The sequence below is a fragment of the Ipomoea nil genome, unplaced genomic scaffold (assembly GCF_001879475.1).
Source record: "Ipomoea nil cultivar Tokyo-kokei standard unplaced genomic scaffold, Asagao_1.1 scaffold3016, whole genome shotgun sequence".
In the NCBI taxonomy this organism is placed as follows: domain Eukaryota; kingdom Viridiplantae; phylum Streptophyta; class Magnoliopsida; order Solanales; family Convolvulaceae; genus Ipomoea; species Ipomoea nil.
This window is the reverse complement of record NW_017619444.1, coordinates 2,381,094-2,404,835: the sequence shown is the minus strand read 5'-3', so window position 1 is coordinate 2,404,835 and position 23,742 is coordinate 2,381,094. Positions and strand designations below refer to the sequence as shown.

Here is a 23,742-nt window from a genome sequence, read left to right as displayed (position 1 = left end):
AAAGAATTTCTTCTTCCAAGGAAGCGTTGAAAGACAACTCCAAGAAATGGGACGGGACGGGGTGGACTTATCAATATTGAAGCGACGAGTGGCCGAGTTCTTTAACAAAAGCTAAGATTTCGATCGGGCGCGGTCGCAGCTCTCGAATGCACTGCCCGTTGAAACCCAAGCCGCGAAGCTAGTTTTAAAGCAAGGTATCCTTGTGAAGCTCAACGGAAGTGTTCTCAAACCGAAGCGCTTCTTTCTTGACGAACAGAAAACCCTCGAAGACGCCGCCGATCGAAAAGCCCTCCTGGAGAAAACGATAAAGGATGCACAGGAAGAGTTGAAGGAGATTGAAGCCAAGAACCGGAACTCCAAGAGACCGTGTGACGAAGGCTCAAGAACAACATAACGCATCGCAAAAGGCCGTGACCACCGCTGAGGATGAAATTAAACGTATTCGAGACTGCCCCACGTTGACAGATGAAGATGAAGAAAAGCTTACTTCAATCAAAAGAGAGCTGGAAGCGTATAAGGAAGATCTCATGAGCTTTAGAATACTTTAGATTTATTTATATATTTTTTTTGCTTAGAGATTTTTTTTTATTTTTTTTTATTTTTTTTGTATAACGCATGAGTTTTATACTTGGAAACAAGACTTGAATACGACTTGATTTCTCTTATCTTTTCAACAATACTTGCGAACAATTGAACTTCAGCATGAACAGAAGCAACTAAGTCTAAACCCAAACAAGTCACTCTAATAGAAATCTGACAAAAGAATTCACCCGTAATTACAACGTGAACAGAGATGACCCATCTCCAATACATCTACATTATTCGAACAAACGTGACATAAAAGGGACACAAAGGGGTTTATTTTAGTTATGACTGAACTTAGAAGAGGAGGTGTTTCTAAGCTGCCTACGTACTCCTGCGAAGGAGATCAAGTCAAACGTAGTTCAAAGGACCATTTGAATAGGTAGGGCCGTTCACAGTTTAAACTCATGCGGGCCAGGAGTTTACCGTACACAGTTTAAGCTCGTGCGGGTCAGGAGCGTCTATGACTTGGTCCACCCATAGACAAGCGAGATGCATTAGCAGTTTAACCACGTGCTGCATTTTTGGTGGATATCACTCATCATGTAGTCCGTGTGCTTAGGGATGATAGATCTTTAAGAATTTCCCGTTAATAGGGCCAACTCGCACACCATCTTCATCAATTAGCTTGTAAGCACCTCCTGAGTATGCTTCTTGTACCACGTAAGGTCCATCCCATTTTGGAGTAAACTTATGCCCAGTTTTCCTTGTAATAATGATAGGTCTACGAACCGCCAACACCTTGTCACCAACCTGAAATGAGCGAATCCTTACCCTCTTGTTGAAAGCTCTAGAAATTCGAGCTTAATAGCATTCTAAACTTTGTTGGGCCTGCAATCTCTTCTCATCGAGAGCTTCTAACTCTGCCAACCGCAACTTTACATTATCCTCGTCTGTAAGGCCTTCTTGGATAGCTAACCTTAGAGAAGGTATTTGGCGTTCAAGAGGCAAGACTGCTTCAACCCCGTAAACCAGTGAGTATGGAGTGCTTTGTGTTGGTGTACGGTATGTAGTTCTGTATGCCCACAGTGCTTCTTCCATCCTTTCTTGCCAATCACGTTTTGACTTCGACACCACCTTTTTTAGTAGATTGCATAGAGTTTTGTTAAAAGCCTCGGCAAGTCCATTTGCAGCTGCATAATAAGCTGATGAATTTCTTTGCTCGAACTCAAAAAGTTTGCAGATTTTATCCATCAATTTATTATCGAATGGTTTCCCGCTGTCGGTTAGGATATACCGAGGGATGCCAAAACGATAGATAATGTGAACTCGGATGAAATCTGCAACATTTTCCTTCTTCACTTCCTTTAAAGCCACTGCTTCAGCCCACTTTGAGAAATAATCGGTGGCTGCTAATATATACGAATGCCCTGCTGATGACTTGGGTGTAATAGGACCAACCACATCGAGCCCCCATGCATCAAATGGCCACGATGCTACCGTCGGATGTAGCGGTTCAGGAGGTTGATGGATAAAGTTCGCATGAAATTGACATGCTTGACATCTCCGTGCATAGTCTATGCAATCCTTCACCATCGTAGGCCAGTAGTAACCCATTCTCTTGATGTGAAAATGTAACTTAGGACCAGACTGATGAGCACCGCACACTCCAGAGTGAGCCTCCTCCATTGCTTGTAAAGCTTCCTCTTCGCCTAAAAATCGAAGAAACACACCATCAAACGAGCGCCGATATAGCGCATCCTTGAAATATATGAAACGAGGAGCTCGACGTCTTACATCTACCCTCCTACGAGGGTGTTGAGGTAACTTCCCATCAACAAGGTAGTCAATCAACGATTGCCTCCAATCCTCTTTATCTACCTCATAGACAGAAGCAGTCGGGAGTTCAACAATATCGTCAAGAGAGTCATCGTCTTCGAAGATTGGAGGGACCACCCATTTTTGGCATACTCGTAACCGAGCCTCATCTATAGGATGTGATATAGTTGAAGCCAAAGCAGCTAAGGCATCGGCTTGCTTATTATGTTTCCTTGGAATGTGCTCCATCGTAGCATCTCCTAGCCAATGCAGGAGCATCTTTGCATAACTGTTGTATGGGATCAACTCAGGCTTTTTTACTTCGTAAACCCCAAGTACTTGGTTGATAATTAGTTTGGAGTCCCCGTATATGTTAACCCTTAGTTGCTTCATATCGGCTGCAATTTCAAGTCCCAAAATGAGTGCCTGATACTCGGCAACATTGTTCGAGCAGCGTTCCGTCAAGGTAAATGAATAAGGAAGCACTTCCCCTTCAGGCGTAACAAAGACAACTCCAGCGCCTGCCCCCTCTTTGTGTGCCGCTCCATCAAAGTACATCTTCCATGGAGGTAAAACTTCGACCACAAGCACGTCCTCATCAGGTAGGTCACTGGACAGCTCCCATTCGGCAGGAATTGGGTGGTCAGCTAGGAAATCTGCTAAGACTTGCCCCTTGATGGACTTCTGTGGTACATAAGTGATCTCAAACTGTTGAAATAATAAGTACCACCTAGAAAGTCGATCGGAAAGAACAACCTTTGACATGACATACTTCACTGGGTTTGCCCTGGAAACTAGTCGAATTGTATGCGCTTCGAAATAATGCTTGAGCTTCCTGATGGCGAATACAAGGGCCAGACACAACTTCTCAATTGGCAGATATTTGAGCTCATTTGGCGTCATCATTCTACTTAAATAATAAAGGGCATTTTCTTTCCCGTTATCATTCTCTTGTGCAAGTAAAGCACCCACCGAGCTTTCTTGGGCAGAGATGTAAAGGATCAACGAGCGTCCTGGAATTGGAGCAGTTAGCACAGGCGGCTTCATTAAATAGGACTTGATGCTTTGAAATGCATTCTTGCAGGCCTCATCCCATACAAATGGGACACCCTTCTTCATTAACCGGCTAAATGGCTGACATCTTCCTGCTAGGTTTGATATGAATCTTCTTATATAAGCCAACTTCCCTTGCAAGCTTTTAAGCTCATGAAGGTTCTTTGGCTCAGGCATCTTCATTATAGCGTCGATCTTTGCTTGTTCGATCTCAATGCCCCTATGTCGAACAGTAAACCCAAGGAATTTGCCAGCAGCAACCCCAAAAGCACATTTCAGGGGGTTCATTTTGAGTTGAAACTTCCACAAGCGGTCAAATACTTGTCTTAGATGCATCATGTGATCTGTGCGAAGTTTCGACTTCACAACCAAGTCGTCTACGTAACATTCCACCATTTTATGCAGCATGTCGTCAAATATAGTCTGCATGGCCCTTTGGTATGTAGCACCTGCATTTTTCAGACCAAAGGGCATCACTTTGTAGCAGTAGATACCTTTTGGCGTACGAAACGCTGTAAACTCCTCATCTTCTGGCGCCATGCGGATTTGATTGTAACCGGATGAGCCATCCATGAATGACATAATCTCGTGTCCAGTTACAGCATCTATCATTAACTCTGTGATAGGGAGCGGGAAGTCATCTTTCGGGCATGCAACATTAAGATCCCGAAAGTCTACGCACACGCGGATCTGGCCATTCTTCTTGCGCACAGGCACAATGCTGGATATCCAAGTTGGGTATTTAACTTCGCGAATGAAACCAGCCTCTATAAGCTTGTTGACTTCTGCTTCGATTGAGGGAATGAGCTCGGGGCGGAAGCGCCGTTGAGCTTGCTTAATCGGGCGACACCCCTTTTTTACTGCCAAGCGGTGCACGGCTATCTTTGGGTCCAACCCTGGCATCTCCTTATATGTCCATGCAAATACATCGATATATTCTTTCAAAAGTGTGACATATATTTCTTCATCTTCATTGGAAAGGAGTGAACTAATGAAGATAGGTCGAGGACTTTCAGGAGTTCCTAGATCCACCTCTTTTAGTTCGTCCACTGCGGCTTGTACCCCTTCTTCTAGCTCTTGAGGTGCATCTTCTGCATCTTCACCCTCGGTTGGAATCTCATCGTATAATGTTATATGAAATGACGATGCCATCTCATCTTGACTTGGTGTTGCCTCACAACTTGAATCAATATTTTCTTGACTTCTTTCTCGCACTTGGGTGTGTACAATGGTTCTTGGTTGGACCTTCAAAACTTCACCACACGAGACATGGATATTAACTTCTCTTCTCATGCGAGATGGAACGGCACTCCTGAGCCTTTTTGAGGGTTCCATTTCAGTAGGAGGGTTGGTCTGCTCCTTCGAACTCTGAGTAGGCCCAATTCTGTCATGTACTGATTTTCTCTTAGCAGGTTTGGGATTCGGCCCAAGTCTACGGAAGACTGATTGTCGTACTTCTACATCTCCGATTCTATCAAAAACAGACTGTTTCTTGTCACCTTCCTCCTCATCTGTAGAAGTGATGCAATTACTTGTGGCTCTGTTTATGAATATTCGCACTGGCTTAGGGGGAATATAACCCAATCCTTTCCGTTCATGTGGCTCCTGCTGATTGGACTTGCCTTTACCACCAGCTTCTGGGATGAGTTTCCCCAGCTTTTGTGGCTCTTTGGGATCATATCCAGCTTTGAATAGAAGTTTATATGCATTAGGGTCGAAGCCGCCAGTGCGCTTAGCGGGCACTGCTTGACTTGCCCCAACTTGAGCTTCATCTTCAAGCGGTTTAGCTGGAGCTGCTGCTTTTAATGTTTCAATCCTTGCGAGTGGGAAAACAAGTTCCTTGTCGCGATGAGCTTGGTCTACAACTTGCTTGCCTTTCCACTTTGGATCAAGAGGTGTGTCAACATTGCTTTGCTCAGCCTCCTCTACAACTTGTTTCTTCAAGTAAAACTTTGCATCTGCAAAGTATGATTCTGCTTCAATGAAGGGAGTTTGATCAGCGACTACCTTTTCTATCACCCCGCCTTTTTCAAACATGAGGCATTGGTGCCAGGATGAGGGAACTACTCCATTCTCATGTATCCAAGGCCGGCCCAGCAGCAAGTTGTACGACGTCCTTGCATCTATCACATAACATAGTGTACTCGAGTTTAGTGTTCCGATCCTGAGGTCGAGTCTGATGGTACCGAGTGCTCTTTGTCCGCCTTGATTGAATCCTTGAATCATTAAGCGGCTTTGAGAGAGCTCGTCGGTGGAGATGCCAAGTTCTTTCATAGCTCGGAGTGATAGAATGTTCACAGCCGACCCTTGATCAATCAAAATCCTTTTAATCTTTTGCTCGCGGGCATAACCTTCAACAAACAACGGACGATTATGTGGTGTACCACCAAGCAACAGATCCTCATCTTTAAAAGTTATCTCGGCGGTATAAGACGCGGCTTTGTGGATTTGAACCTCGTCACCTCCTTCAATCACGGGGAATGAACATTCCTCCTCTTCAACATGTCTCTCTTTAATATTCAAGCGAGTTCCAGGAATATTTGTCCCGTGCGGAGGAAGCGCCTTCGGCATAAATTGAGCCAGGACAACTGGTGTTCGAGACGTGCCGGGACGTCCTCGCATCTTTGTGTCATAGGCGAGGTCCCTTGCTGGCTTTCTCTCAACCCATTGCTTCGTTATTCTCTTCAAAGATCTAACATGTCCAGCGTTGTTCCTTTGTTTTTTACGGGTAACAATTACCCAATCCTTCTCGCATACCGGATTGACCTGTGGTAACTCCGGCTGTTGCTTAGTAGCCTGTTTCACAATAAATGGAAGCGGGCGTTTGTATTGCTTGCCCCCATCCTCTTCATCACTCTCCTCAACTAATGGAGCGAACCTTCCGCATGAGATTTGGTTGGTGCTGGCAGTCGCATCAGCCAGCTCAATCTTTCCATCACGAGCAAGTCTCATCACCTTATCTTTAAAGACGAAGCATTTTTCAATCGGGTGTCCGAGGAGACGATGATACTTGCAATAGTTGGGGTCGTCCGCCTTAGAAGCTTCTTCGAGGCGCTTCATCTCCGGTAATTCAATCAACTTAAGCTTTAACAATTCATCAAACATTGGTGACACATCAGAGTCCAAGAACGGATACTGTTTTTGCTGCATCTCTTCAATGATTTTAGTACCCCGAGATGGGCGGGAAAATGGCCTTAGCCTGGGATTTTCAGTTACTTTGGCGAAAACCCGCATTGGTGCTGTTTTTACGTTCATGGCCTCCTTCTTTTCTTGTTTCGTGAAGGGTTTGCCCCCTTTCTTGAATTCTTGTTTTACAGGCGCCTTGGATGAGCTAGCGATACTTGACATGCCGAGCCCTCCATTGGCTTCAATACTCAATTCCATGTCGTGAGCACGACTGGATAGTTCTTCAAATGTTCTAGGCTTGATTCCCTGCAAGATATAAGAGAGCTCGAAGTGCATCCCTTGGATGCACATTTCAATTGCGGAGCTTTGTGATATCCTCTCTTTACAGTTAAGGCACAATTCCCTCCATCTCTCGATGTAAGTGCCCGCACGCTCACCCTTCCATTGGTGGGTAGTGGTGAGTTCCAAGAAGCTGACAGTCCTCCTGGTGCTGTAGAAGCGGGTCAAAAACTCGCGCTCCATATCATTCCAGCTATCAATGCAACCATGCTCCAGGTCTGTGTACCAATCAAAGGCAGTGCCCTTCAGAGAGCGGACGAACTGCTTGACGAGGAGATCTCCGTATGTTCCTGCATCATTACAGGTTTCAACGAAGTGGGCGATGTGCTGCCTCGGGTTGCCTTTTCCATCAAACTGCTGGAACTTGGGAGGTTGATAGCCCAGCGGCATTTTCATTTCTTCAATTCTCTGAGTATATGGCTTAGTGTAAGTATATGAAGATTGTCCTCCCTCGAGCTTCCCCTTGATCGCTCCCATGATGTACTCATTCAACTGCTCAACGGGTATCATGCCCTCAGAAATCGGGATACTCTTCTCGGCGGGTGGTGGACGGGAGATTGTCTCTTCCATTCCTGGCCTACTTTGATGGCGCGGGGACTCGACATCAATCTCATCTCCTTGGGTTTGAGGCTGCTTCCCGGAAGCCCGACTTGTTTCGCCGTTCCTTCCGCTTTCAACCTTTTCGCTGAGCTCATTGATCCGCCTTTCTTGGTTATGCATGAGTGCAGCTATCCCCTCGAGAGATTTAGTGATGTTTGCGAGTTGTTCCTCCACCGAAGCCGCGTTCGTTGTCATAGCGGGCATGATTGTGTATATGTGATTCCATTCTGGTGAGGTTCTCTGCAGAAGTGATGACTGTGATGAACTTCCACTGCTTGGAGTTTTATTCAAGGGAATAGGGCTCGCAGGACTCTTGTTACTTGGAGCTCTCTCACTTGTAGGATTCTGGTCAGCAACAGTTTCCTTTGTAGAGGATGATCCTTTGTCATGTGCAGCTCTCCGTGACATAGTGGAGTTTCTGTCAATCCTTCGGACGATGTGGCGGGCAATGTCCTGGGCCTCGTGGAGTTGCACCCCTAGGTTCCTCACTCGGCTTCGAGTCATTGCTCCTCCTGCGCCTTGGCTATCACCGGAACCGACCGCTGATGATGCCCTAGAGCGGGTAGCCTGAGCATATGTCATCTTGGAGGAGGGATTTCTTGATGCCATTTAGATTCCTTCCTTGTAGAGCTCGTGAATCAACAGTGAAGAGATGAGAGGCAGAGTTGTCCCACTGGGCGTGCCAAAATCTGTAAACACAAAAAAGTAAACTTTGTATATATATTCACAAAATTCCTTGTATAGTGTGTGTATAATTCAATGCAGGTACAAAATCTCTGTCTAGTCCTCTGATTCTTCACTAACGTTATCTATGGAAGTGCCTCCGGGATTCAATTAGCGTGGCCTCCGGGATTCAATTGGCGCGTGCCTCCGGGATTCAAGTGGCGTAGCTTCCGGGATTTAAGTGGCGTAACTTCCAACAACGAGCGTCAAGAATTTAGAAATAATCAACCCTGCAAAGTTTCAAAACACATGCAATGGATTCAAGCTGCTTTAAGATCCTCAAATGCCTTCAAAAAACTTCAATATCTTCGAGACAATCAATTCTGCAAAGCTCCAAAGTACCTTCAATGGATTCAAATTGCCTACAAAATCAACAAAAATGCCTTCAACTTCAAGCGTTCTTCAATGCCTTCGGGCTCTTCAAATGCTCTCAACTCCTTAAGCCTTCAAGTTCTTCCAGCTTTCAAGTGTCTTTTGGAATGAAATGAAGGCTCTATTTATACCAAAAGCTTAACCAAAATTCCTCAACCAACTCCCCTTTTTAGTTAACTAATTAATTAATTAACTAATTAGGAAAATGAACCTTGCCCAAAATCAAGTCCGGGTTCATTATTGTATAATCTAATTCAAATTCAAATTAAATTATAATTATCTAATTCAAATATAATAAAATTAATATTATATTTAAATTATAATTATAATTTATAATTCAAATTCAAATATAAAATGGGCTTGGACCAGTTAATTAATTAATTCAATGGCCCAAATCAAATCTAATTGGGCTAATTAAATTAAATTAATTTCTATGATCCAATTAATTAAATTGAACCAACAATCAATCTCAACACTGGCCCAAAACCATTTTAGGAGCCCATTTGTTGGGTTCAAATTTCCTGTGTCTACAATCTTTATTATATTTATTCTTACCTTTTCTATATACTATGTACTCCTCAATTCACTGCAAGCAAATATACATACTCAATATATTATATCCATGTATTCATGCGTTATGCGTACATAACAAAGCTTACACATATTTATCACTAAAATAAAATTTAAATTATACACGAATTCATAAATATTTTGAGTGAACCATTAATAATTAAATCAAACATAAATAATTAAATTAGAAAACATAGAAGTAAAAGAATGATGAATAAGAAATGAGTTGAGAATAGGTGCGTTTGTTGAATCAATGAATTTTATTACAGGGAATTGTTTGCTAATAAAAAAGGATTAATCTACTCTGCTTTATTTTCATTTTCAGTTTTGACAATTTTCTACTTTCAATTTATCTCTTCTGATCGATCAACGGAATAGTGACCACTTCTCAATTTATCTTTTCCGATCGATCAACAGAATAGTTATGATAATGTGCATTTGATTTGAGATGATTTTACGGAGCTGAATGAAGTGTTTTCGCCCCCATCCGAGGGGGTGAAGATTAATCAAAGGCTCACTTGTTACTCTTGGCAGCCTCTTTTGCGCCTCTCGGTGGTTTTCACAACAATTTTTGCACTGCTCATCTAATTACAACTGTCAGGTATACATCTTTCTTTCTATGTCTCTTCATTGGTTTTAAAAAAAAAGTTTTTGGTAGTAAATATGGATTTCTATGGAAGGAGAGTCCAGGGAGTTATGTTATTTTTAATGGATTCTATTGACACTATTAATATTTTATTTCTTATTTCTTACTAGTATTTTTACCCGTGCGATGCACGGAATGAATTTGTTATAATATATTAAAATATTTAGAACGATATATATATATATATATATATATATATATATATATATATATATATATATATATATATATATTATAACATCAAAATATTATATAGTGCAATTTAAGATATGTTTTGGATCAATTATGTTTTCTGGTGTTATCCTTACTTGAATTCGAACAAATAATTGTTTAATTAATAGCTAATGTGTAGATGTACACATGCGGTGATAAAATTTTGGAGATTTTATATACATATCATTTTTAAGAATTTTTATAAATTGGGCAAATGTGCTCGTTCTCTGGCAGCTCAGTTATAAGAATCAATTGCTATCCTAATTCATTTGTATAGAAGATATATATTTTGTGTAGATATATAGCAAATTTTCCCTCTTTGAAAAAAAAAAACAGAGAACATAACATCACCGGTTCTATTTACACATTATTGAAAATCTCTCTGTAGACGACATTGGTAGTAGCAGCACAATCTTGTCTATCCTCATCTAAAGCTAACACCTTCAGGCTATTAGGATGGGTGACTCGAGAGAAAGCCACGTACAATTGACCATGATTAAAGACCGCTTTTTTTCAGCAATAATCCAACGTGAGTTAGTGTTTGACCCTAACTTTTGTTGATAGTCATTGCATTTGCAAGCATAAACAGAATTGTTTACGTTGGAACTTGAAAGGCAATCTCGTATTAGAAAGAGTGAGAAATATTCGGGGAATAAGAATTGTGGTTCCTTCATGTGTCCCATTAACTATTCTTGCTTTGACAATGTGATCTTCCAATCTTGTGACGATGAGCCGCATACCGTTATAAAGACCAAGAGAGTGGTCTATGTTCCACAATAACATAACAGGTGCACCGACCTTTAATGTCAATGAATGATTAGGAAGACCATACAATCTCAAACTATTTAAGAATTCAAGAGTGTGTACTTTTGAGAGATTTTCACCATCTAATTCTTCCTTACACAAAGAGTCAAAACTTAAATATGTTCATCCATCTATAGTATTCATGTCGCACATGTACTGATTAATTTGATCAACGACATCTAAAGTAGGCAAGAAGATCACTCGGCCTTCTAGTTGTAACTCATCAAGCATGTCATATCTCAAGCTTGGGAAGGTGCTTTCCACTATAGTTGCTATGGGATCGTGTCCACACTCAATAGAAACCATGCCAGAATATCGATCTCAGATGAATCGTCATTACAACCCCTACAATCTCATCTCTGATGTCTGCAATCCATTTTGAAAACCAATCAACCGTCCGTATATCTTCCTCTGAAACTAAGCTCCGTAGTCTCAAGTTCTTGGTGAGTGTTAATACATTGCAATTTGTCCACATGCACGAAGAATTAATAATGGTTCCAACAACTACTGGTCTCGTTGCTTTTGGAATAACGAGTAGGATCTGTCTAAAATCTCCGCCAAAAACTACTGTCTTTCCACCAAATCTCTTTCCAGCACTACCCGCTATGACAAACCTCAATAGATCCCTCATGATTTTGTCCAAAGCCACAAAACAGTGTTTGTGCATCATCGGTACTTCATCCCATATTATCAATTTGCTCCTTATTATAAGCTCAGCAAGGTCACTGTCTTGTGATATACTACACGTGGAATCTTCGTTCAAAGAGAATGGTATAGCAAATTTGCAATGCGTCGTTCTACCTCTCGGTAAGAGCAAATTGGGGTTTAGGGTTTAAAGGTGTTATTCCACTTGAAGCAACGATATCGTTCTCCACACGAGCGTCTTGCATGTTCCTCTGTAACCATACACAAAGAACAATCTACCTCCATTGGAATCAATATCATTCATCACAGAGTCGTAAACATTCTTTTGCTCGTCGGTCAATTGTGTTACCAATGTTTCATGTTCCGTCTTCAATGATTCCTTGTCATACGCCAACTCTTCGTCTATCAACATGTTTTCACTCAAACACATGTTACTTTCGTCTGCAATTGGCATTTCTGGAAAGTCCCTCAGGTTCTTCCCCCACAAAGATAGCAACTTCTCCAACTCCACCAGAGCGAACTGTTTCTTATTTGAATCCGATAACATCAACTCTTAAAAGGCAAAAAAAAAAAAAATTAGTTTATTTATAAATAATGATAAGAAAATAACAAAGTTGAATAAATAGATTGGAGCTTGATATACCTAGATTCTGCATGACACATCGACGCTAAAACTATGCATCATCGGCAAGAAATTCCCAAACGGCATTCCACACCAATATAAGCAACTGGGAGTTATGGAATAAGCACTCGAATGTTTGTTGGTTAACCGTAAAACATTGATATTCCCTGGACAAATAAAAACGCATCAACTGGAGCCTTATAGAGCATTTCCTCGTCCTGGCGGATAATTCAAAGGCAGAGACGAAAACAGACTCCATTGCTAAACAATAAGGAGAAATAGCAGGACTAACAGAGAAGAATAGAAAATATTCAATAATAGAATTGTTATTTGCTTTTGAGAATATTTATAGTGCAATTTTAATTGTCAAATAATAGCCTGTATTTTATTCAAAATTATGAATTATTTATAGTGCAATTTTAATAGCCAAATAACACCCTGCATTTTATTCATAATTATGAATTACCGATTCTTACCTTTTTTTTTTTTTTTTTTTTTTTTTTTTTTTTTTTGGGCACAACCTTCCTTATATTTATATCTATTACATTAATTAGTAATTTTCCTGAACATTATGGCTGATTGAATTTCAAATCGTTATTATTATTATTATTATTATTATTATTATTATTATTATTATTGTTGTTGTTGTTGTTGTTGTTGTTGTTGTTGTTGTTGTTGTTGTTATTATTATTATTATTATTATTATTATTATGATGTTAATTTCAGATCCTTATTATTATTAATTAGTAATTTTTTGTAGGATTTTACTGTTTTTACTGATATTCGTATTATGGCCATCTTCCGTTTCCGTTTCCATTTTCACTTAATTAAGGATTCGTTTTTATTTTCCTATTTTCCTGCCGTTGTTGTTGTTGTTGTTGTTGTTGTTATTGTTATTGTTATTGTTATTGTTATTGTTATTATTATTATTATTATTATTATTATTATTATTATTATTATTATTATTATTATTATTAATTTTTGGTATGATTTTCTTTTTTTTTACTGGTATCCTTATTATGACCTTTTTTTATGCACAATCTTCCATTTTTTCTTTTATATTTTTATTGAATTAATGATCCTTTTTATTTTCCTATTTTACTGATTATTATTAGTATTATCAGTGAATCCCATTTATTTTTTCATTTTTAGTGAATTAAAGATCCTTTTTTATTTTCTAATTTTACTGCTAACTTTTTTACTAATTATTATTAGTATTAATTAATTAGTGAATTCCATTTCTTTTTCTATTTTTCGTGAATTATTGATTTTTTTTATTTTTCTATTTTAGTACTAATTTTTTTACTAATTATTAATAGTATTATTAATTGGTAATTTTTTTCTTTTCTATTGTTTTGGCGAGAAAGTAAGGAAGGTGGTTTTGTTTTTAATAATAGTATAGATAATAGATTATTAATTGGTAATTCTTTTCCTTTTCTATTGTTTGGGCGAGAAAGTAACGAAGCAGGATTTTGTTTTTAAGGGCTTTCTAGTATTTGTATTGTCAGATTTATTTGTCCCTCCTTGTGCGCACTGGCATTTGGCCATGTCCGCTGAACCCATTGAGTCACCGTGATTTACATCCTCCCAAATACTCTGTCGAGGCGGGGTCCCTGTCCGCTGAACCCATTGAGTCACCGTGATTTACATCCTCCCAAATACTCTGTCGAGCAGGAGTGTGGGAACGAGCCCTTAGGGTTGGGGATTCAGCCTTTGAAAACGAAGTTGGGAGAAGATTTATTTGTCCATTCAAAGTGTTGGAACGTACGAAGTATTATAATAGTATTTTAATATTGTCCTATTGTATTACGAATAGGAATTTTAATGTACAATTATAGTACGAATCGAAAAGTAGGAAACAATATATTCTATTAGAAATTACATTACACTATTTTACAATATTAGAATAGGAATTTTAGAAATTACATTACACTATTTTACAATATTAGAATAGGAATTTTAATATACAATTATAGTACGAATAGGAAAGTAAAAACAATGTATTCTATTAGGAAATGTATTACACTATTTTACAATATTACACAAATCTTAAGGGGGTGTATTCAATCATGACTTTTTGTAGAGTTTTAAAGACTTTTAAAATGATAGATTTTAATAAACTTTGATTGACTTTCATAAAGTCGTTCAAAACTTTTTAAAATGAAGATTCTAAAGTTTAGGAGAGAGAGAAAAATTGGTAGAGTTTAGGTATGAGGAAAATATAGGATAATGAAGAAAAAAATAATTTTATTGAATTTAGATAGGTTTATAGAGTTTAAATAGGGAGAAAAAATAGAGTTTACATAGAGAGAGAAAAAACATTCAAAGTTGTTAGAAAGAAAATTTGAAATCTTGGGGTTGATGGTTGAATTTCAACTATTTATATTTGAGAAAGAAAAGTCTACAAAAGTCTTAAAATTAAAAAGTCTAGAAAAGTTCATAACTTTTTGAATACCACATTACCACATGACTTTTAAAGACTCTTTAAAATTCTTAATTGAATACCTCACGACTTTTAAAGACTATTTAAAAATCTTGATTGAATACCGCATGACTTTTAAAGACTCTCTAAAAGTTTGAATTGAATACCTCCAAACTTTTAAAGTTCATAAAAGTCTTTAAAACTCTATGAAAGTCATGATTGAATACACCCCCCTTAATAACATAGGACTGTTTTGGCGGGAAGTTGATGAGAATTTTCTTTTTGTATATAATATAGATATAGATTTAGATTATAATTATAATATATGTTGCTTCCTATTTCTAGTATTTGTATTGCTAGATTTATCTGTCCCTCAAAGTGTTGGAACGCACGGAGTGTTATAATAGTGTTTTAATATTGTCCTATTGTATTACGAATAGGAATTTTAATGTACAACTATAGCACCAATAGAAAAGTAGGAAATAATATATTTTATTATGAATTATATTACACTATTTTACAATATTAGAATAGAAATTTTAATGTAGAATTATAGTACGAATAGGAAAGTAGAAAAAGTGTATTATATTAGGAATTGTATCACACTATTTTACAATATTACACAAATCTTAATAATATAGGACTGTTTTGGCGGAAAGTTAAAAGATGAGGATTTTGTTTTTATATATAGTATAGATAGATTGCCTATGTGTATATATTTTTTTTTAAAAAATAAAATTGACCACATCAAAATATATAGAATTATGATTATATTGAGCAATTAAAAATGACTTATTTTTATATAACATTTTTCTCTGTTTTCACACATTTAAAAATTATGTATTGACAACCTATATATATATGCATTTGCATTATTAGTGAACGTATAGGATTTGTTTAATACACTATATGATATTTGATTATATAAAGTATTTTAAGCATAACAAAAATATTGACATTTTAAGAATATACTACCAAAAAAATTAAAAACCTCCTACGATGTTTTCTCATGATAAAATAAGATGAACTATACACTTGGGCATAAGCTTATTTTTTAGATATTCAATTTTTTTAGTTATTCTTGTACTAAAATGATTTAATTTTTTACATTTTAAGTGATCAATGAACGAATCAAACTATCAAAGCAAACGAAATTTACTATAGCTCTATAAATTTTCACCCGTTTTTTTTTTTTTTTTCAAATGCTTTTTTAATGTTTTAGTATTTGTAATCATTTTTTTAATTCTCAAAGAACAATTTCTCTTGAATTTTGTTAGAGCAATAAAGAATAAGAACTTCGAATCAAAGTATTAAAGTCAAAGGAATTCACCAAGTGGCTTGTGGTCCACTGGTATCGGATTGTTTCCCTATGTGGGAGGTTTATGTTTCGAGCTTTATTGTAGGTGTAGTTTGTATGAGTATCCCCCTTCCTTGTAAAAAAAAAAAAAAAGTCAAAGGAATTCACTCGAAGCCAAGCAAAAAATGTTGAGGGTTTGGGCCAAACAAAATTAGGCCCATACAACTAAGAAGATGATGATGCATCCATACGATAGTTATACCTAGACATGACCACGGTTCCGGTTTCGTATTTGGTCGAACCGGAACTGGAACCTTATATTAAGGTTTCGGAACCGGTGGTTCCGGTCGGTTCTAATCGGTATTTTTTTTTTTTTTTTTTGTAAATTGTAAGTTTTTAAGTATTGTTAGGCCTTGAGTTTGAGTAAATTTTTTTTTTTTTAAAGATGACAGTTGTAACTTGTAAGTTTAAGTGGAATAAAATGTTTAACTTTGCTATGTTTTAATACAAAGACCTTATGAGAATAGCGACCAGAGAGCATTGAAACTAATAAAGGCAATTCTTAGGCCATTAATGATTAGGATAACAAAGGAAACAAAAGACAATAAATTTTTCATTGTCATTTGTTTCCTTTATTTTTCTAAACATTAATAGACTAAGAATTACCTTTATCAGTTTCAATACTCTCTGGTCACTACTCCCATAAGGTCTTTATATTAATTTATTCATAGCAAAATTAAGTAATTTATTTCACTTAAACTAAAAAAAAAATTTAATAATTTTAAAAATGTAAAATTTAATAATTTTGCATTTTTTTTTATTTTTTCGGTTTGGAACCGGAACCGTCCGGTTCCGAACCGGAACCGGCGGTTCCGGTTCCAATATTATAGGAACCTTAACCGGAACCTTATAGGTTCCGGTTAAGAACCGGAACCGGAACCGTACGGACGGTTCCGGTTTGAATCGGAACCGTGGTCACCCCTAGTTATACCATGGATTAGGGTTCACCTTGCAAGGTGGATCCGATTATATTCATAATTTTTTAACTCTATATTCACAACGAATGTTTTTTTTTTTTTTTTTTAACAAAATTATTAAAAACATCTCAACGAGTAAATATTCAGTTCTACAATTGTGAATATAGAGTTCAAAAATTTTGAATATATAATTATGCAATTGTGAATATTGAGTTCTGTAATTTTATGTATTGAAATCTAAAATCATGAATATTTAATTCTAATATTGCGAATATATATAGAGTTCAAAAATTGTGAATATAAAGTTCATAAATTATGAATATAACCCAAATTTATCTTACAAGGTGGACAATTCAACTCCCTCAGGTAAGTTTCTGTTTCCTCTGCTTTTGTAATTGGTAATGTTTTACAAAGTATGAGTTTTCCCATAACTAAGCAAGTAGGGCTTTGTGGTTGATATCTAATCATATACCATAACATCATTGCACGAATCGTTCTCATTCACAACTACCAGTAAACAAGATGCAATAACGACACAACTAGCAAAAAGGAAACTCACAAAAAGTAAACTCAACTTCACTAAAGATGGAGAAGATGAAGACAATTCCGAGCCTCAACAAACGCATACTAAGAAAAATTAATTCACTCTAATCAAATTACTCTTTTCATAATAGATAGTCAACTTTAGTTAGTGGTTTATTTCTTGTTACTTACATTAGTTATAATTTAACTATTTCAAATTTCTTTATCTTTTTTTTTTTTATTAAAATATAAGCACTAAGACTATTTCTTTCAACTTTAGTTAGTGGTTTATTTCTTGTTACTTACGTTAGTTATAATTGTTGTTTATTTCTTGTAACTATTTCAAATCCAATTAAGATTATAAATACAGGCATTGGTCTAATCGCGCAAAGCGTGTGTAATAATATACATCGTTGAATGAGCTCCATTTTTTAGTTTCATTTTATAATACAAAAGAAAGGGATACCCACCCACATATACAATCTAAGCCTACACCAAAGCTTGAACCTTAGATTTTCCACATAACAGAGAAATCAAACACCAATGGACCATAATCCACTTGGTACATTATTTTCATTTTAGTAATACTAAACTATCATTTTAATTCGACTATAATTTTATTTGACAACCATGACTACACTATGGACCATGGTCTAGTGTATAACTACCGCAAATAGGCTTAGATGGGCAATTTATATCCTACACCACGGCGCGCGTTGCACTATGCGCCCAGATGCAAAACGACGTCGTTTTAATTATTATTTTTTTTTGAAATTTCCCGCCCCAGTGAATGGCAGTAGTTTTTTCTTTAAAAAAAAATCCGCTGTTCAAGAATGTACATAATGTTATACTAGAATACACATAATGTTATACATGAATGTACATAATTATATAACAAAATATACATACTCTTTTTAAAAGATAATACACATAATCTAACATAATACATAATAAGCATAAACTTTTAACATAATACACATCAACTCTTAACATAATACACACAAATTTTCTGATTCGGATGTACATAATTGTATAAAAAGAATGTACATAATTGTATAAAAAATACACATAACTGTATGAACCAATACACATAACGTTGTGAACAAATACACATAACGTTGTAAACAAATACACATAATCTCAGCAACTTCCTACCGCGCCTCCCAACACTACCCCAAAACGACGTCGTTTTGGGAGGCGCGCGGCGCACAATGTTATGTGCGCCGTGGTGTAGGATATAACGATTGGCTTAGATGCTAGGCAAAATAATTTATTGGGCCACTTAGCCCAATTGAATATTATTAACTCTAATTCTAAAATTCTTAAGGCCCGTTTACAAACGGAAAACTGGTTTTTTGATTTATGTTTTTTAATTTCTCAGTTTTCATTCTTTGTTTTCTATTTAGAAAACCTTTTTACTAACACTTAGAGCTCGTTTGGTTCGCGGAAAATATTTTGAGGGAAGTAAAAAATTTCATGGAAAAACAATTACTAGGAAGATGAATTTCATTGTTTGGTTGGTAGAAAAAGAATTACTGAGAATACTAATTCTATTGTTTGGTTAGATTTGGAATTGTAAGGAATAACGAGTATAAAGACCTATATGTCCCTACAAATTAATAAAAGTAATATAATTAAAAAAAAAAAAAGCAAATAAGCGTAAAATAGGCATTCCATCTCACTTTTTTTTTTCTTCCCATCTTCCATGGAAAACAAAATCCTTGGTCCAACCAAGGATTTTGTTTTCACCAAGGATTTTGTTTTCCTCAAATTTGAAGAATTCATTTTCCAATGGAAAATGAATTCCATGAACCAAACACAAAAAAACAACATTTTCCTCCACTTTAAGGAAAATGTTTTCCTTTGGAAAACATTTTCCATGAACCAAACATCCCCTTATTTTTTCAAATTTATTTTTTTAGATTAACGTTAAAAAATTAACACAAGTTTAATTTCGAGTGATTTTTAAATCTTATATTTTAAATATTTTTACATATGTTTGGTTTAAATGGTTTTTTTTTTTTTTTTAAAAGTATAATATATGTAAATTTTTTACATTTTATATCCGAACCAACAACCTACTAAGTTCACCTAAAATTTAGTTTTGATAATATTAATATTGTTTGAGCTATTATTTAAAATATTTTTGGACATATTCATTTGAATGACATATATATAAATACCAGTTTACACGCGCATTGTGCGAATGAGTTTGTTGGTTTTATGACTTTTGGGCAGTCAACAGCAGGCCAACACTACCGTTAGAATAACGAGAATATAAGAGAAATATATGGCGAAAATATAGGAATGTTGGATTGATGAGTATTGCTCGTGAATTGCTGTGTGTCCCCTTTCTCCTCTATGTGAGGGTCTATTTATACATGTTTTGGGCCTAGAGCCCTACAAGGAATAAGAATTCTAGACTGCCTCATATTGAGAGTCTCAGTTACATGACGAGACCTAATTCTATTATACTAGAGATAATAACAGGCTCAATCCTTGACAAACTCTTGGGTTGCTCCGTATCGTATATCTTTCTTGGGCTTTCTTGATCCAGTTACTTTCTTGGGTCGGTCCATGTGGCCCAGACCTAGTATGCTATCCATCATCCAGTCCTCCACTTTCTTGAGATTTCGAAGAGTCATTGTCTCGGAAAAGTATTTTGAATTATTCTCTGGACTGTTAATAATAATAATAATAATAATAATAATAATAATAATAATAATAATAATAATAATAATAATAAGAGATGCCAATTAAAGCCATAACTAAAGGAAAGTAAAAGCTAAGAAAAGAAAGATGAAAGTCTGTAAATCTATGATCTGCTGGTCAAGCGAGGGATCTCACAAAACGACAGAGAACAGGAGGCACAAAATCAAAGTTAATAAAAGAAAAGATGGAAGACTGAGCATTGCACAGCGGCTAAAGATGTCTCATGTCTGTATTTCTTTGCTCGCCAAAAGGGGATTTTCGCTTACGGATTGAACGTAGGTTACCGAATATCTATAAATCTATTTTCTCTTAAAACCTCAGCTTCAGCTTGTGCCATCGGATCAACTTTGATATCTCCATCTTCCTTCTCTCCCTCTCGCTCCTCTGCCATTTTTTTCCTGTGTAATTCCTCTGCAGTCTCCATGGCAGCCCTATGCTCTGCTTGGAGTTTCTACATTTCCTCTTCTTATTGTTGTCTTTCGAACCATGTATCGGCATCCGCCCAAATAAGTTGGGCAGCCCAACCCTGTTCGCCACCCTTGATGCGCTCCTGGAGAGCGTAATTAACGGTGAGGACGCGGCCGTAGAGTTCGGCGCCGTCCATATTGTCCATGGCGGCGGAGGAATCTTCTCTCTCTAGAAAAGTGACAAAGCCGAAAAAGCGGTGCTTCTGCGTGGCCTGGTCTAGCTGCGTGTTCACATCCTTGATGTCTCCAAACGGTACCAAGGATGCGTGCAAGATCGCCTCATTCACTTCCTCCGCCAATCCACCTACGTACAAGGTGTTCTTCTGCACTGTCTGATTCATTGTTTTCTCTCTCTCTATCTTCTTTCTTTCTTTTTTTTTTCAAGCTATTTATTTGTTACTTTTTTTTTCAGGTTAATGCTACGCCCAAGGTACAGTGTTTGTCTTCTGGATTGCAATCTGTTCCTGATTCTTCGGTTCCAGAGTTTAGATTCCTCTAGACCATGATTATTTGGACTCGAGCGTTAACCTTCTTGTGCTGGCTGATGTGTTAACATGCTGACGTGTCTTTTAGGTGGTTGGACAGTGTAGGTCCTAAGAGCTGATGATTCTTGTTGCCCCCCAGATGACATGTAGCATTTTGTTCTTTTTTTTTTTTTTTTTTTTTTTTTTTGTACAACTAGATTTTGTAATAACAATTTCTATTCTGCTTGTTCTGCTTTCCCGTTCCTTTTCTGCTCCTTTTGTTTTGTGTATGTTATTTCCAGCTTTATTCAGTTCCATCCATCTAGTATGCCCATCCGCCAAATATGTTTGAGAACATGTCTAGTTCTCAAGTTCATCTCATTCATTCAGTATGCACATCCACCAAATATTTTGAGAACGTCTCCCGTTCTCAGCCAGTACGCCCTACCGCCAAACGTCTCCCGTTCTCAGCAAGTACGCCCAAAAGATTTTTGAGAACGTTGCCCGTTTTCTGCCAATATGCCTAACCGCTGAATGCTTTTTGAGAACGTCGCCCGTTCTCTGTCAGTATGCCACTCCGTCATTGGATTGTGAGAACGTCTCCCGTTCTCTGTCAGTATGCCTATCTACCAAAGACTTTTGAGAACGTCTCCCGTTCTGTCAGTATGCCCAATCGCCGAACAATTTTTGAGAACGTCTCCCGTTCTTTGTCAGTATGCTACTCCGTCATTGGCTTGTGAGAACGTCTCCCGTTTTCTGTCAGTATGCCTATCTACCAAAGACTTTTGAGAACGTCTCCCGTTCTGTCAGTATGCCCAACTGCCGAACGATTTTTGAGAACGTCTCCCGTTCTCTGTCAGTATGCCATTTTGCCAATGGCTTTCCTGAGAACGTCTCCCGTTCTCAGCCAGTATGCCCATCCGCCAAATATTATCTGAGAAGGTCTCCCGTTCTCAGCCAGTATGCCCAACCACCGAATGATTTTTGAGAACGTCTCCCGTTTTCTGTTAGTATGCCATTTCGCCAATGACTTTCCTGAGAACGTCTCCCGTTCTCAGCTAGTATGCTCATCCGCCAAATATTTTCTGAGAACGTCTCTCGTTCTCAGATTTATGTTATCCCATACTCCTTTTGACCACTTCTTGTCAATCGTGCTTTATACCCTGATGACTCCTAGACTCTACACTAGACTTTATACTGACTAGACTTCTCTCCTATAACCCCTAGGCCCTACACTAGACCCCTTACCCTTGACACCCTGTCATCTTTTAGACTTTCCTTCACCTGATATTGTCAGGTTCATCCTTCTGACGATCATCTTTGCTTGTTTTACCATAATTTGGTTACTGCTTCGTGATCTGGTTGTGAACTGTCCATCGAGGGGTGAGAGGATGAGTCGACTACTGAGAGGTGGGAAGTTCCATCGACCACTGAGTGTTGGGATGACCAACCTTGATGACTAGTCCGCCTAGATGATCAGTCGGGGTGACCAATTTGGGTGACTTGTCAGGGCGACCAATCCACCTCTGCAGTCTCTCCAACTTAACTGCCAAAATTCTTGAATGCGTCTTCTCGGTTTGTTCCCCGTTGGACGGGGCGGTCGAACCTCATGCACTGGTTTGGGTCCGAAGGTGGGGACTTCTTTATTTCGAGGGGGGTAGCCCTCAATCGATGTTGGGTCTGTCTTCCCATTTGGACGATCGATCCACTGGACGCGCTCTTGCTTCATCGCGGTGGCTTTTTGCCTCTCGCCTTCGTTTTTGTCGCAAAGCCTCTTCTATTTCTGCGTATTTGTTGGCCCGCTGGACGGCCTGTGCATACGTTTCTGGGGTCTCCCTTCGTAGGCTGGTGAACAGATCACCTGATCTTAGGGCCTCCACGAACAAAGTGAGAGTCGTTTGGTCGTTCAAGTCTTCTACTGTTTGTACCTCTTTCTGCCATCTTTTTAAGAATTCCTTTAGTGTCTCAGTTTCTCCTTGTTGAATGGTGGTCAAATCCATGAAGTGCTTCTTCGTTTTCATGCTTCCCGCAAAGTAGGTTAGGAATTGTTCGGCCAAGGTTTCGAAGCGGTTGATGGACCGCGGTGGTAGAGATAGGAACCATTGCTGCGCTGCCCCTCCCAGGGTTGAGAAGAAGGCGCGACAATACATGGGGTCTTCCGCCCCTATTACCATCATCTTTGCCTGGAAGCGTATCAGGTGATCGCTGGGGTCCTCCATTCCATCGTAAGTAGGCATCGTCGGGCATTTGAAGTCTCTTGGTGCGCGATATTCTTGGATCCTCATAGAGAATGGACTGGCAGATAACAGAGATAGAGCGATTGGCCGGTCTCTTCCACCTTCAACCTTCCTTTGGAGGTCTTTTACTTCCTTGGCAAGTTCCGCCATCTCTTGATCTCGGTTCCCTTGGCTAAGTTCTGGAGTTTTTCCGCTGCCCTCCATCATGTCTTGCAGAATTCTTTCCCTGTCGCGATCTCCTACCCTCGTCCTTTCTGTGCGAGGACCAATGGCATGGGTGGCCTCAACTCGTCGTTGGGGGTTGTGTCTGGTTCTTTGCTGCGGGCTTTCTATCGGGGTGTCTCCCAGATCAAGCTGTGGGACGGTTTTCGGCTAATTAGGGGGCCCTATACGGTCGAGAACGGAGACCGCGCGATAGTGTCCCTGGGGTGTAGCCGATCTCTGTACTCTTTCAGGTAGTTGATTCGCGCCGACAACCTGGGTGCTGTCGTTTATCCGAGAGGGTTCTGGGGATTCTGCCCTCGTGTTCTGGCCGTGATGTAGGGCCTCTAGGAAGCGTGCAGCAGCCTCCACTATCTCGGGTGGGAGCTC

The 23,742-nt window shown here is 38.3% G+C and overlaps 3 protein-coding genes across 3 annotated transcripts; all 3 read right to left on the bottom strand.

The window, feature by feature from the left end:
- Positions 1 to 11,078: 11,078 nt before the first annotated feature.
- LOC109163279 lies at positions 11,079 to 11,978 on the bottom strand. Its single transcript, XM_019312035.1, has 3 exons — positions 11,781 to 11,978; positions 11,588 to 11,682; positions 11,079 to 11,526 (listed from the first exon to the last, which is right to left on the bottom strand). Exons 1-3 carry the CDS (start codon positions 11,976 to 11,978, stop codon positions 11,079 to 11,081), a joined length of 741 nt encoding a protein of 246 aa, XP_019167580.1.
- An 8,285-nt stretch (positions 11,979 to 20,263) lies between these two features.
- Positions 20,264 to 20,812, bottom strand: LOC109163278 (peptidyl-prolyl cis-trans isomerase E-like). Its single transcript, XM_019312034.1, is given in 1 exon segment — positions 20,264 to 20,812. A coding segment is annotated over 1 exon segment (528 nt). The 5' UTR covers positions 20,792 to 20,812.
- A 1,766-nt stretch (positions 20,813 to 22,578) lies between these two features.
- LOC109163277 lies at positions 22,579 to 23,355 on the bottom strand. The gene has a single exon (XM_019312033.1). It carries the CDS (start codon positions 23,353 to 23,355, stop codon positions 22,579 to 22,581), a length of 777 nt encoding a protein of 258 aa, XP_019167578.1.
- Between the last annotated feature and the right edge of the window lie 387 nt (positions 23,356 to 23,742).